General features: G+C 36.2%; 2 protein-coding genes across 2 annotated transcripts; both read left to right on the top strand.

Annotated features, from left to right (window-relative positions):
- The first annotated feature begins 4255 nt into the window (after nt 1-4255).
- LOC112516226 lies at nt 4256-4867 on the top strand. Its single transcript, XM_025123244.1, has one exon. The coding sequence runs from the start codon at nt 4256-4258 to the stop codon at nt 4865-4867; it is 612 nt and encodes a 203-aa protein (XP_024979012.1).
- A 3139-nt stretch (nt 4868-8006) lies between these two features.
- LOC112516225 (C-factor) lies at nt 8007-12006 on the top strand. The gene is made up of 5 exons (XM_025123243.1): nt 8007-8183; nt 9414-9507; nt 9631-9713; nt 10806-10959; nt 11274-12006. Exons 1-5 carry the CDS (start codon nt 8007-8009, stop codon nt 11507-11509), a joined length of 744 nt encoding a protein of 247 aa, XP_024979011.1. The 3' UTR covers nt 11510-12006.
- The last annotated feature ends 3226 nt before the right edge of the window (nt 12007-15232 follow it).

Below are 15232 nucleotides of genomic sequence, written 5' to 3'. Positions count from 1 at the left end.
TAATATTTCTTAGAATTATATATATAATATGCATTAATTAGAGTTTAGAAATATAGTTTCAAAATTAAAACATCACATCATCTAAAGTGTTCAAAAACAAGCTAATCGCAAGCAATAGGTTCGGCATCCGAGTCAACATCATCCAATACATTCACTTCTTCGTTTAGGTTAGCTTCCCAATCTTCCTTTTCTTCTCCTTCATCTCCAACATGATCATCATCATCATCATCTCGATAGCGCTCCCTTTTACTTCTTGTACTTGGTCCAACTTCTTCATTACCTCCCATTGCTTCTCGTACATCCGACCAAAGGAGGCCATCTCTTGCATCTACAAACTCTTGGAGCTCAACGTAGTCGTCGTAAGGGGCAGCTGGCTTAGTTCGAGCGAGAAAAGAGAGACCGAGAGAAGAAGTCTGAACTAAGTTTAGATTTAGATTTAGACCTAATTTACTAAGCAGCCCAAAAAATAAGGCCCATGGAATAAAAAAAAGCCCAAATTTTAACCCTTGTAAAAATCGGAATATCGGACCGATTTTTCACTAAAATATCGCTCAAAATATCGCCAAATATCGCCGATAATATCGTTGGCGATATTTTGGCCGATTTTTCATGACCGATTTTTTTTTTCCGAGCGATATCCGATATATCGCCGATATATCGGCGATATATCGCGATTTTGACAGCATAGAATAACATAACAAGCAGTCGAAGCAGACTCGGCCCAAAAAGACTTTGGCTACTTGGAATTAGAAAGCATACAGCGGACCTTCTCCATAATGGTGCGATTCATCCTTTCGGCTACACCATTTTGTTGAGGTGTATGGACTACTGTGCGATGACGAGTAATGCCTTCTTTTCGGCAGTAGGCATTGAACTCTTCTGAGCAGAACTCCAGTCCATTATCCGTACGCAGATACTTTACCGTCAAATCTGACTGCTTTTCAACCTGAACTTTCCAATCTCTGAAGGTAGAGAAAACGTCTCCCTTATGCTTTAGAAAGAAACACCACACCTTTCTTGAGAAATCGTCAATAATAGTGAGCATATATATAGCTCCACCTTTCGAAGCAACTCGAGCTGGTCCCCATAAATCCGAGTGAACATAATCGAGTGGCCCTTTCGTCGTGTGAACGCCACTCATAAATCGCACTCGTTTTGCCTTGCCGTAAATACAGTCTTCACAGAATTCTAACTCTACCACCTTCTGATTACCAAGTAAACCTCTTCGACTCAATTCTGACATGCCTTGAAAACTCATGTGGCCGAGTCGAAGGTGCCAAAGACGGGACTGATCTGGTTCTGAGAGTGACTTTGAAGCGACAGCAACATCACTCGAAATTGTTTGCCCTTCGAGAAAGTAAAGATCTGCGGTTTTTCGTCTGGCCCTCAGTGAGTCAGAGTCATTTTTAAAAACTCTGAGAACTCCAGCTTTACCGGCAAACTCATAACCCTTTTTATCAAAGGTGCTGAGTGATAACAAATTTCTTTTAAGGTCAGGGACGTATCGAACATCCCCAATGGTTCGGATGACTCCATCATACATTCGGATTCTGACAGAACCATGTCCAACAACTGGACATGTAGAGTTTTTGCCCATCAGAACATAACCATGGTTAACCTTTTCAAATATGTAAAACCAACTTCTGTTGTGACACATATGAAAAGTACAACCAGAGTCGAGAATCCATTCATCAGAAGAATCCAGTTCATCTGAATAAACTGTTAGAAGTTCTCCAATACAACCGGCCTCTGCTACATCAGCTTTAGCCGAAGTACTTGCCTTTTTGCTATCTGCTAACCTCTCCTTGTTTTTCAGTTTAAAACATTCGTCGATAGTATGTCCCTTTTTGTGGCAATAGTTGCAAAACTTCTGTTTGCCTTTAGACTTGGATCTGCCTCGTTGGAAGTTTTTACCTTTGTCTGTTGTTCTGCCTCTGGCATTTAAGCCTTCGGACTTTGTTTCTGTTCCACCTGTAATCTGCTTCATCTTCTCCTTAGAGTCTAAGACTGTAAGAACTTTCATCTAACACAAGAGTGTCGCGGCTATAGATGATAGTATCCCGAAAATGGCTGTAGGATTCGGGCAATGATGACAACAAGAATAAAGCCAAATCTTCATCCTCGTACTGGACATCCATGTTCTCCAAGTTATTGACTAACTCTTTGAACATGGAAATGTGATCGGACAGAGAGCCACCTTCCATCATCTTGAGATTAAACAGTCGCTGCTTCAGTGCAGCTTGTTAGGTAGGCTCTTCGTCATTAGTAACTGCTCCAATTTCAGCCATAGTGAAGCCGCAGAAGTTTCCTTCAGAACATCTTGCAATACATCGTTAGATAGAWKTAAGCGGATTTGAGATAAAGCCTTCAGACCACGCATCTCCTTTTCTTCGTTTGTCCATGATGCGGGCATTTTGTCAACGCCCAGCAACGCTTGATGTAGATCCATCTGGATGAGAACATCCCTCATCTTGACTTGCCATAAAGGGAATCTGGTGTTTCGATCCAGTAACGGAATATCGAACTTCATCGAAGACATGATTAAACGCTTAAAATAATAATTCCAACAAACTAATATTAAAACCCGGATGCTCTGATACCAATTGTTGTAAATGTGTTTGAAGCACACCCCAAGAATCCGAGCAAATAATAATAATAATATTAGTTTGACGCAGAATGGAATTAATATTTTAATCAAGCGTAATTAATCACGAACGAAAAGAACCGAGACAATAAGTAAGATAGACACAAGGATTTACGTGGAAACCCAAATCGGGAAAAAACCACGGGCGGAGGAAGCCGAGAACCAATTCACTATATGTTGAAGTGTTTACAAGGTTGGAATAGAAAAATACAATACAAAGGATTTTGTATATATTGATTCTGTGAAAAAAGGGTGTGTTTGGGATGATCAGCAAATGAAGAATCAACCTCCCCTTTTATAGGCACATTTTAGTTGTTGTGAAAGCATGTAACGTAATTCTTCAAAGTCAAGCGCCGAATTCCAATTGTCTAAATTGTAATAAATGTGGCCACAATATTTGAAATTGTATATGCAGCCTTCTTTGATAATTGCAGCCTTCTTCGACAATTTTGAAAACATGTTCACAATCTCCACCTTGATTTCAAAATGCAGAGAAACAACTCATCAAATGCAGAGAAGATAGCACTCTTTACTGCATTTCAAAATGCAGAGAAGTAGTTAAGGAAGATATCTGGTTGAAGGGATTATTTGGAGAACTCGACGATAGAATAGAGGTGACCACAATTTTCTGTGACAACCAGAGTGCTATCTTCTTGAGTAAAGATCAAATGTTTCATGACCGAACAAAACATATTGATATTCGTTATCATTTTGTGCGGGATATCATTGAAAAAGGTGATTTGTGTCGTGGATAAAATTCATACATATTATAATCCCGCTGATATGTTCACTAAAAGTCTTCCTATAGCCAAGTTTAAATCATGTTTGGACTTGGTGGGTGTTTCTGATCGCAGTTGAGCTTGAAAGGCTTGAGGTGGAGGAAGTATTTTAACTTTTCAGAATCAATTATTTCTCTATATGGTGATTACAGGATCTTATGGAATTTGGGAAATTTGATGAGTTGTTTCTCTGCATTTTGAAATCAAGGTGGAGATTGTGAACATGTTTTCAAAATTGTCAAAGAAGGCTGCAATTATCAAAGAAGGCTGCATATACAATTTCAAATATTGTGGCCACATTTATTACAATTTAGACAATTGGAATTCGGGGCCTGACTTTGAAGAATTAAGTTACATGCTTTCACAACAACTAAAATGTGCCTATAAAAGGGGAGGTTGATTCTTCATTTGCTGATCATCCCAAACACATCCTTTTTCACAGAATACATATATACAAAATCCTTTGTATTGTATTTTTCTATTCCAACCTTGTAAACACTTCAACATATAGTGAATTGGTTCTCGGCTTCCTCCGCCCGTGGTTTTTTCCCGATTTGGGTTTCCACGTAAATCCTTGTGTCTATCTTACTTATTGTCTTGGTTCTTTTCGTTCGTGATTAATTACGCTTGATTAAAATATTAATTCCATTCCGCGTCAAACTAATATTGTTATTATTTGCTCGGATTCTTGGGGTGTGTTTCAAACACATTTACAACAGATTTGATAGGAACAACCAAAGGTCAATTACAAATGTTGAGAGAAAATGAGTTTGATCAAATTTTGTAGAAATGCTACTCTTTTTGTGATAAACATAAGATTGTGAAGTTGGATATGGTTGAAGCTTATGTTAATACAAGAAGTTCAAGGAAAAGGAAGAACATTAACAATCAACATTATTATAACTATGATATATTCAACACTGTTTTGGATATGCAGATCCGAGAGTTTGGTAATCGTTTTGGTGAGATAGGCAGCGACTTGCTTCAAAACATGGCAACTTTGAATCCACGCAATTCGTTTTCTCAGTTTAACAAATCAAGCCTATTGAAGTTGAGTCATATGTATCCCCGAGATTTTGAAGACAAGGAAAGGATCATTCTTGAGCACGAACTTGACATCTACTATCATTCTGTTTATAATGATGTCAGATTTGCCAACTTAAACGGTATTGCCGACCTAGCAAGATTAATGGTGGCAACAAGAAAGCATCTTTCTCATCCTTTAGTCTACCGGTTATTGAAACTGACACTGGTTTTGCCTGTTGCAACTGCTATGATTGAAAGATGGTTTTCGGTGATGAAGCTTGTCAAGACAGATTTATGTAATCGAATTGGTGATGATTTTTTGAATTATGCCCTCATTTGTGCCATAGAAAAGGAAGCCCTTAGTAATGTTAAAAACGAAGATGTCATCGATTGTTTCCAAAAGATGAAGACATGCTGAGGACAAATTTAGGAGTTGTTTATCAATTCTAAAAAACCATACTTTTTGTAATTATTTTTGGGTATATATTGACCGTTTTCAAAAGATGAAGACGCGTCGGGTACAAGTTTAGGAGTTGTTTATCGGTACTATAAAAACCATATGTTTTGTAATTATTTTTAGATGTATATTATATTATATTAATTATATGGTGCCACCATATGAAAAATTTTCTGGGTCTGTCCCTGGTAACATATTTGTACCCTTTCTGGGTTGAGGAATATCCCAAGAAAACACACTTTAGAGCCCGAGGATCAAGTTTGTTTATGTCTTGGCTATGGACGTGAACAAATGAAATGCATCCAAAAATACGGGGTACAAGATTGTTGGAAGTGGACACATTTGGATAAAAGGAAGAAAGTACATCCATAGGACTTTTGAATCCTAGAACTCGGGTAGGGAGTCTATTTATAAGATAAGTTGCTGTGAGCACTGCTTCTCCCCAAAAATGTTTTGGAACATTATTTTGAAATAATAATGCTCTGGTTTGATCTAATAGATGCCCATTTTTCCTCTCTGCCACTCCGTTCTGTTGAGGTGTTTTAACACATGAAGATTCTTGAATTATTCCCTCTTTTTGAAAATAGGAGGTGAGAGTTTGATTGAAAAAGTCTCGAGCATTATCAGATCTTATTTTTTGAACTTCTACTCCAAATTGTTTTTTAACCATCGAAATGAAATTAGGGAGAATAGTGCCAACATCAGACTTATATTTTATTAACACCCAAGTAACCTGTGTACAATCATCAATGAAGGTCACAAACCATCTTCCACCCGACACATTGGAAATATTAGATGGACCCCCAAATATCAGTGTGAATAAGATAAAAAGAAGAGTTGCTTCTTTTATCACTGATAGGAAAAAGGATACACTTGTGTTTAGGAAGCTCACATGCCTCACAATGAAGGCTTTCAACATCGATTGTTTTAAACAAATATGGAAAAATAACTTTAATAATCCTAAATGAGGGATGACCTAAACGACAATGGTGAAGTATGATTTTTTCTTTATTGGAAAGAACAGATTCTGTTACGAGAGAGAGATAATCTGGTACTTTTTGGCATCTCAAGACAATATAGATCATCCTTTTCCTTAGCAAGTCCAATCGTCTTCCCCAAATCCTTTTCCTGATGCAAACAATATTCGTCACAAAAAATACCACTTGACAAGGTAAATCTCGTGCTATTTTCTTTACAGAAATCAGATTAGTGGACAATTTTGGGACGTGAAGAACATTTTTTTAAAAGAATAGATGAGCTAAGTTGGATATCTCCTATACCTGCGTGGTTTGAGTTCTATCAGCAGTGACAATTTTCTTGTTACTTGGACAAGGTGAGTATGTGGAGAAGTGTTTGGAAGAGTGAGCCATATGGTCAGTTGCTCCCAAATCAATGATCCCGGAGTATTTTAGGGTTGAACCTAAGACATTAAATCCAAATGAAAAAGGATGCTCACCTGAATAAGTTAAAAAACAAGTACCTAGGAATAAGTATCCACCACCAGAAGGTTTTTCAGAGTGCTGAAAATGACATGAGATAGTTCTTTCCATCCAATCGGTATGATGCATGGATGTGCTGTAAGTCTCCTGGTTGAGAAACATGGGTTATGGCAGATTCTGATTTGGGTTCTGTCATTCTTTCGATGCTGGGTTAGGAATTGATGGCAATGAAGGCCACAAAAAAGGAATCAAAGGAAGAAGGCAATGAAGGCCTGCCTAATTTTCAAAGAAGGTTTATGAAGGCTAAAAAGGCTTCCCAAGCTTCGATAGTTCTGATACCATAACAGATTTAGGAATTCTGCCGTGTTTCTTATTCGTTCTTGACAGAGAAGCATACAATATAAATACACAAGGCAAAGGGAAAGAAAAGGAAACTATTCTATGAATCCCTCTTTTATGGGATTGCCTACAATCACTAATATCATGGAATTATAATCGGCTCCCATTACTCCTGTCTCCTACATTAAATACATAATCATTTATATTTTTACATTTTCCCACAATAATATATTTTCTTGTTAACACCTTAATGTACTCTACATATTGCCATCATATGTTAATAATACACAGATTTCCAAGAAATCTCACTCTTAAACCAGAAGTGACATTTGCACAAACAATAACAGATCTCTTGGTACTTTATGTCCTGCAAAGAATAGTATTGACGTATCATGAAACCTACTCATTGCATAATGTGAATCTACAAATGAACATATCTCATACATATGCTATTGTGAATATGTAGGGTTTATATTGATTTATATTACTGAGATGTGGGGCTTAGGGAACCCTGTATAACTAGATCATACACTGAGATCACAAGTGCAAGAAACTATAGTCATCTACCGTCTTAAGGCTGCCCAACTCGAGCAAAAGGTGACTCATGAAAGATGTTCACATGTAACATCTTGCATGACATGATATTACTGTGCAACGAGATACCAACTTGGACTGCATTGTAAAGACCTAGCAAAGATGCTCACTAACAAGAACACAATAGGCTGTGGTGCACCTTTGAGTGGTTGCACAAGTTGCCACTGGCTATATATTAAGACCTAGAAAATTTTCCAGTCCCAACCTTTACTGAACACTCCAACACTATCTTGATCTGAATGCATATTACTTGTTGAAGCTCCGGTAAGATATTTTGGAATGTGAAAATGACCTCCCAATGAATGGTGTATTGTTTATAAATGACTGACCTATACTCAAAGAGGATGAAGTATGACTGTCTTATAATTGAGTTCCATAACTAGCCTTTTTCCACTTCTGGTGGTTGTGCATGAACTTTCCTGGCTGAGCCGTTACTTTTTATAGATGCAACCTAGGAGAATCCACTGGTTTGTACCCTAGGACCACACAGATGGGTATTAGGAAATGGAACTCTTCATGTCATTTATGCACCCCATAGTCTGTCTCCCTATCCCATTCACATAGAGTACCAGAATAAGTGAAGAGTTGATCTAAGCAACAATAGTTTTGGTGGGTTCCTAATTTTATTGTTGCTTCTCTGTCTCTCTCTCTGTCTGAGGTAATATTGGGATCAAAAGGTTGCTTCTCTTCGTTGTCATTATGTGAGAATTTATATTAAGTTAATCTAAATGACATCTTTGATTTTGGTACAGGTCAAGCAATTGCTGGTGAAAAATTCTCAAGAACATGTAATTGCTACATGCAGGAATCCCAATGGAGCAGCAGGGCTAATTGAGTTAAAAAACAAATTTTCTGAAAGGCTACATATTCAAAGGTTGGATCTTACAATTGAAAGCACAATAGAGGTTACTTCTTGTCACTTGTCCTTCAATAGGGAAATCTAGAAATTTCAGCAAGAATAAACTTTACAAGGAATCAGAGACAAGTGATGATGTTAAATAGGAAATTTGATGCTGGTGTAGTAATGCTTTTTTTGCTAAGACACATCATTGAAAAATTCTAGTCCGTAGATACCTTCCTTCAAGTTCCTCTCTTTTCTCCTCTCACCTTTCTACCATTCAACTTTTCTGGTTTCACCTTTTTAGGTTACTTTTCACGCCATAAACTGAAGTGATTTTCTAATCAATTGACTGAGCCATAAATATCGAATTCAACATTGATCAGTTAGGAGACAATATTTCCATTAATTCATTGGTAGTTACGTATTCATAACTGGTTTAAAAAGAATCCGAAAAGAAACTAAGAAAAGTTATCCCAGTCAACTTTGATACAACATTCATACCCACAGGATGAGATGGGAAATGAAAACTATTAGCCCCACACGAAGTTATGTGTTCTTGCACACAAGTTCATTGGTCTGAATACATTCTACTCCCGACTAGGAATCTAATATATAAACTCAACTTCTTTTCCATATCCGACATCGAACCAATTCCCAATATTCATCTCAAACTCAATACCTTGAGAATCAATTTCTCTCATTCATATGAACACCGTTTTGGACATATGATATATTGAAACGAAGCTATCATGTAGGACTACATAAATATTTCTTTCCATTTCTAGCTTGGATTCGACTTCATTTTTGGGCCCGTCCAAAGCGGGTATAAAACCTGTTTTTCCAATAAAACATAGATTGGAAATCAAGCAAAAACGGGCCTTGGGCTCTTACTAGAATTACATTGTTTGAAAGGGTCATGGAGCTTTCCTTTGTCGAAGAGGGAGCAAAAGTATCAGCCATAAAAGAGTGTAGCAATAATTATATTTGAAGAGATAATTTGTAGTTTTCTCGGAAACAACCTCTCTACCATTTGGGTAGAGGCGACTGGAAAGGCCTCCATACATCTTACCTGTGACCCTCCCTGATCCTACCTCTGTGTGGGATATATTGGGTTTGCTTGGTTTGGTTTATGTAATTTGTACTTTATTGTTCAGGAATTTTTCATTATTTCAGTTGTTTGTTCCTTGTAACTTACTTTTCTATTTTAAACTTCATAACAGTTTGATATGCTTTACGTAATTACTAAATCAACAACTGTATGACCTTAAAACCATCTAACAAGACATCATGTCAGGAGTCTGCAAAGGCCATAGGCGAGACGTATGGCCACTTAAATCTTCTTGTTAATGCATCTGGTATTCTTTCAATACCAGATGTTATACACCCAGGTAATTAAAGCTTGGTCCAAGATGTTTTAAAGCTATATTTTTCATCAGCAATTCATAGTACTTTGATGCTAGCCAGTTTCATTGGATATTAAGGTTCCTGATTTTATATAATCTTGTATACAGAAACAACAATGACCAAAATAGAGAGATCATCGTTACTGCTTGCTTATGAGGTTAATGCAGTGGGTCCTATTTTGGTGACGAAGGTATGATCATCTATATCTGTTATTTTGTGTTCTTTAACATTGATTGTTCCATACATATCTCTCCCTCATTGAAACAATTAGTTTCTTCTTGCAAATTTATCAGTTTCAAATTGCTATGAACTATAGTAAGCCATTTAAGAAATTGGTTAAACACAAGTTATTTGCTTTGTTGAAAATAGTTTGTAATGTATTGCAACTGCATAGTTAGCAGGTTTTTTTTGGTAAATATCTAGAAATATTGAGGAAGTCTTAAACAGGATTTGGCAATTACATAGGTGCACCCTAGAACTTCATCCAATACAAATCTGCCAACTTAACATCTAATCGAGTTAATTTACATGCAGGCTAATTATAGCATGAGCACATCCTAGATTACAAGTGCCTTCATATTTGTTGAATATCTTCTCTTTCTTCTGACTGAACTATCTGGAAAGGCTAAATGTTAATCTAAATACATATTAATTGCAATGTCACAAGCCCTTGCTCGATCAAATGGTAGACTAATGGATATGTCTAAAGAGAACATCTTGTGAGGGTACACATATGTATTGCCAAATTACCAGATGCATTAACATTCCCCCATTCAACTACCTCTGAAAATTAGATTGGCGTTTCCGGGACATACCTTCTCCAAAGGTTATGCATCTCAAACTAGTAACAAACATCACATAATATTCTTAGAAATGAAAAATGAGAATGCTAAAATGACATTTTGATTAGAATCATCAACAAGCTGATCATAAAAAACTAAAATCTTATCTGAAATCAAAGCAACTCATGGACACATAAGAGCATCCACAATGGTGGAGCTTCTTCAAATAAAGGTGGGACCCACATAAAAAACTTGACCTGTAACTGCACAAGCAAAAAGGGATTTGTTTTGTAGGTGGCTTTTTCCCCAATGCCATTTGGCCAATAGCTTTCCAAGTAACTTGGAAACAAGCACCATTGTGGATGCTCTGAAGAGGGTGGAACTCGCTTAACATTAACAGATCTGTTCATTTTTCCAGCTTCGTTAAGGACTTGTATAGTTGTGTTTTAGGGTAACACACCATATATGACCATATATGAATTTTGATCATGAAAATGCAGCATATGTGGCCTTTGCTTAAGGTTGGAGGTGGCAGTGGAACTGAAAGAGATGTTGCTGTTGTGGCTAACATAAGTGCCAGGGTTGGCTCAATTGGGGACAACCGTTTAGGTGGATGGCATTCATATCGGGCCTCCAAGGCTGCACTTAATCAGCGTAAGAGTTTTTACTTGGAATTATTTACAAAAGTTCTACCTTCCTGTGCTAAAAACGAGTGAACCTTGAATCCATTGTGAATCAAGTTACCAAAGGGTCCTTGGCACAACAGTATCCGGGTTCCGGTAGAACCCGCTCCCTAAGGAGGCCAAGGATTCAAATCTCACTGAATATACAAGTATTATATACTTCAAAAGTAAAGAAATAAATAAATGAAGTGCAAAGAAAATGTGAAATGGCAACGAATGATCGACAATTGTGTATCTGCAGTAACCAAATGTGTCTTTTATATAAAAGCTTATTGATGTCTGCAGTAACCAAATGTGTTTCTGTTGAATTTGCCCGAAAGAAGGATCCAGTGATATGCATTTTATTGCACCCTGGAACGGTGGACACGGATCTCTCTAAGCCATTCCAAAAGAATGTTCCGAAAGACAAGCTCTTCACTAAAGAATTCTCCGTACAAAGGCTCTTGGGCATCATCAACAGCAGCAAGAGCCATGACAATGGCAAATTCTTCGCTTGGGACGGTAAAGAAATCCCTTGGTGATCTATTCATATCCGCTTGAAATTACTATCATTTGTTTTCGATGATATATGTATGGATAGCCATCACCGAACATAACACAAGTTGTGCATTGTAAACGGGCAAAGTCGAACATGTTGATTCATTCTTTAGCCAAACAAAGCGTTCAACTCATACAGGGCATACGAGAAATTTTCATTTTCGCGAGAAGGTGAGAGAATTTGGAGGTATTTTTTATATTTTGTGAATGTTACATTATATTGTATTGAAACCGAGTATATTCCGATCACATGACCTTCACACAAAATAAGATTATCTCCACATGTCACACCACAAACCTTCTTGTCCAGTGCTCGTAGAAGACGATGTGGAGAGCGGTAGAGTGGAGATAGAGATAAGGAAATCTAAATACAGTCAAGAGGAAGAGTGTGTATCAAAAGGTTGTTGATAAAAGTGAATGCAATGATAAGTTGTACATAGATGTAAAGAGAAGAAGAAACTCTGAATTTATGAAAAGCGAAGCCAGGAGTAATCCAATTAGGTGGTGGTTGCAATAAAAGCTTTTACCTTGTGGATATGCATTGTGAGTTGTGTTTTAAGAGTTATGTATAATAGTATATATATATATATATATATATATATAGAGGGAGGTTATTTTACAACCTTTCCCATTCCTACACCCAATACAACCATCATCTCATCCCTTCAATTTTTAATGTATGGTCAAGATGCATTGGATGACAAAATTGTAATAAAAAGGAAAAACTATATGCACACTCTTGATAGATTGAGGGTAACCAAGGGTAAGATTGGAATTGGAAAACTTAATCTATTCTAAGAAGGGATTCTTTGAAATCATGAATGCGATAATCACTCTGCTGTAGAAGACAAATAGCGATATTCATTGAAAATAGTTTCATCAACACACTTTATAAGCTTTGACGTACGGACGACACGCTAGATGAACTTAATTTCATGTATCCATCATAACCTTTAAAATAAGGTTATGAAACGGATGAAAATGGTTTCATCAGTACACTGACAACAATTCTGCTGAACTATGTTTTTATGAACTTAGTTTCATGTATCCATCTCACCTTTAAAATAAGGTTATGAAAGTGATGAAAAATGGTTTCATCAGTACACTGACAACAATTCTGTTGAACTATGTTTTTATGAACTTAGTTTTATGTATCCATCTCACCTTTAAAAGCACGTTATGATTCTGATGAAGATGGTTTCATCAGTACACTGACAACAAATATATTCTGATGAAGATGGTTTCATCAGTACACTGACAACAAATATATTCTGATGAAGATGGTTTCATCAGTACACTGACAGCACCGATTTCATCAAATATATCCTTGACGAATGTTTCATTGAAGGATATCGAATCCATAAGAGTATGTGAAGTTGAACCCATTGTGCCAAAGCTTCATCGAATTCATCCAGGTTATTATTTTTTTTCTATAGAAATCTTAATGTTTCCATATCAGTTTCAAATATACATAGTAATTAGAAGGTTACAACCATAAATAGGATTATTATCATTTTTAATTAAAAATAACAATAAATATGTAAAATTATCAAAGGACAACATTAATCTTTTCATTTAAAAAATAATTAAAAAAATTATTTATTGATTGGTTGAAAAAAAAGTTGCAAGGGTTGTACAAATACACAAGATTGTAAAAGAAATATACCATATATATATATATATATATGTATAAAATATGAAAAGGAAATCAATTTTTAAGAAGATGAAAAGTTTCAACATCAAATATAATTATAGGAGTAAAATCACATGTGATATATGTTTAAAAGGATGTGGGCGACTTGGTCAACGGTCAAGGAAAAAGGTTGCTTGCTATATTGCTAGCATACCCAACATATTTCACGTGTTTTGTACAATATGTGATTACATGAGATCTTAGAATTTTTCGCCTTCTTGTTTGATCCTGCCTATATCTATAGGGGGATCTTTTTTTGAGAACCCATGAAATTGTGATAACATTGAAAATTTGTGCATCATGTGTTATTCATATGATTTTTCTTTCATCTAATATTAGGATTTAGAATATTGATTAACATATATTTGTTTTACAATGTGTTTGTTTTACATGTACTCGGTTCACAATGTGAACAATTTTGACGTGTTTGTGGAACAAAAAATACACGTAAAAAGTTTCATACTGTGAACTGAATACATATGAAACAAACACATTGTGAAACAAATATATGTTAATGAATACATTAAATACTATACATGGAAAAAAATCATGTGAAACAAAAAGGAAAAGTTCACATATCTCACAATATTTTGGAGTTCTCAAATGATTATATATATATATATATATATATATATATATATATGTATACAATGGCGGATGCAAATGGAAACTGTTGGGGTCCTGGCCCCCATCAAATTTTTTTTAGAAAGTCCAAATTTTTTTTTATTTATAGTTTATAATTTAATTTGGTTGGGCCCCCAACAATAAAACTATGAAGGCCCCCTCTCTTTAGTCTTTCTCCTTCACACCAGTCACCAGTTCACGCTTCTGCCTTCAAGTTCGTCCCTTGCGTGCAGCGGACTGCTTCTTCTTATTCGGTTCTTCCCGCCAGCAGCCTGCTTCTTCTTATTCGGTTCTTCCCGCCAGTAGCCTGCTTCTTCTTCTTCGCCGACGGCCCTGCTAGGCGCTAGCTGAGTGGCTGTGCTTCTTCTTGCGGTGCAGAGTGCGGTAGCCGGCTACAGCCTATTAGGTTAATTTGGGTAAATTTTTTGATATCTAAATTCTAATATTTAATTTTGAATGACTTTGATTTTGTTGTTTGGTATTTTGGTAAATGCTTTATGTTAGGTTAATTTTGTAATTTTATAGACAAATGGAAATGTTAGGTTAATTTTGCAATTTTGTAGGAAAATGGAAATGTTAAGTTAATTTTGCAATTTTGTAGGCAAATGGAAATAACACTATTGATAAAGATAAACCATTGATTTTTATCTTGTTATTGTTATTGCTAGAAAAAATGGAATTTTTTTTTTTAAAAGGAAAACATCAACACCTGAATCGAGCTCCGCTCCGTCGATGCCCTACGAAATTGATTTGAACGATCTTCCTTGGGATCCAGCCGATAGGAAAAAGATTTCGGAATATCATCCTAATCAAAGGGATGAAATAAGGAGAAAATACTTACTTAGAGGACCTTGTCAACCACGAGGTCATGCATTTCCAAAAAAATATGTCGAGAGTAAAGGAAGACGTTTTGTCCGGCTTGGTTTGATCAATACGCTAACTAGTTGGAGTATAATGTAAAAACGGATAGAGCTTTTTGTTTGTGTTGTTATTTGTTTAGAGATCATTACGTAGGACAATGTGGGAGTGATTCTTTTGTAACAGAAGGCTTTAATAGTTGGAATAAAACGGAGAGACTTGGTCTTGTTGGTCCCGTGAGGGTCTACAAGAAGAGAAACAGTTTGTAGAAGGGGGGGGGGAATGAATACAAACACAGTATTTTCAAATTTAAAATATATATTGATAGAGAAGATCAATGCAGATTTTACAAGATTGTTTGCGGAAAGATAAGGTAATAAAAACCTATCTAAACAATCTTTGGTTACACACAAAACCTTAGCAAATTACAAGAAATGTAATTGCTGTAAAGAAGATCCTTTACTTAAGCTAGAAAATGCTTGAAGTAAGAATTAGGGTTAGAGAGTGAGTTGCGCGCACTCTGCATGGAGAA

Source organism: Cynara cardunculus, assembly GCF_001531365.2.
Source record: "Cynara cardunculus var. scolymus isolate 2C chromosome LG 8, CcrdV1, whole genome shotgun sequence".
Taxonomy (NCBI): Eukaryota; Viridiplantae; Streptophyta; class Magnoliopsida; order Asterales; family Asteraceae; genus Cynara; species Cynara cardunculus.
The sequence above is the reverse complement of the archived record's forward strand: the minus strand, read 5'-3'. Positions and strand labels throughout refer to the sequence as shown.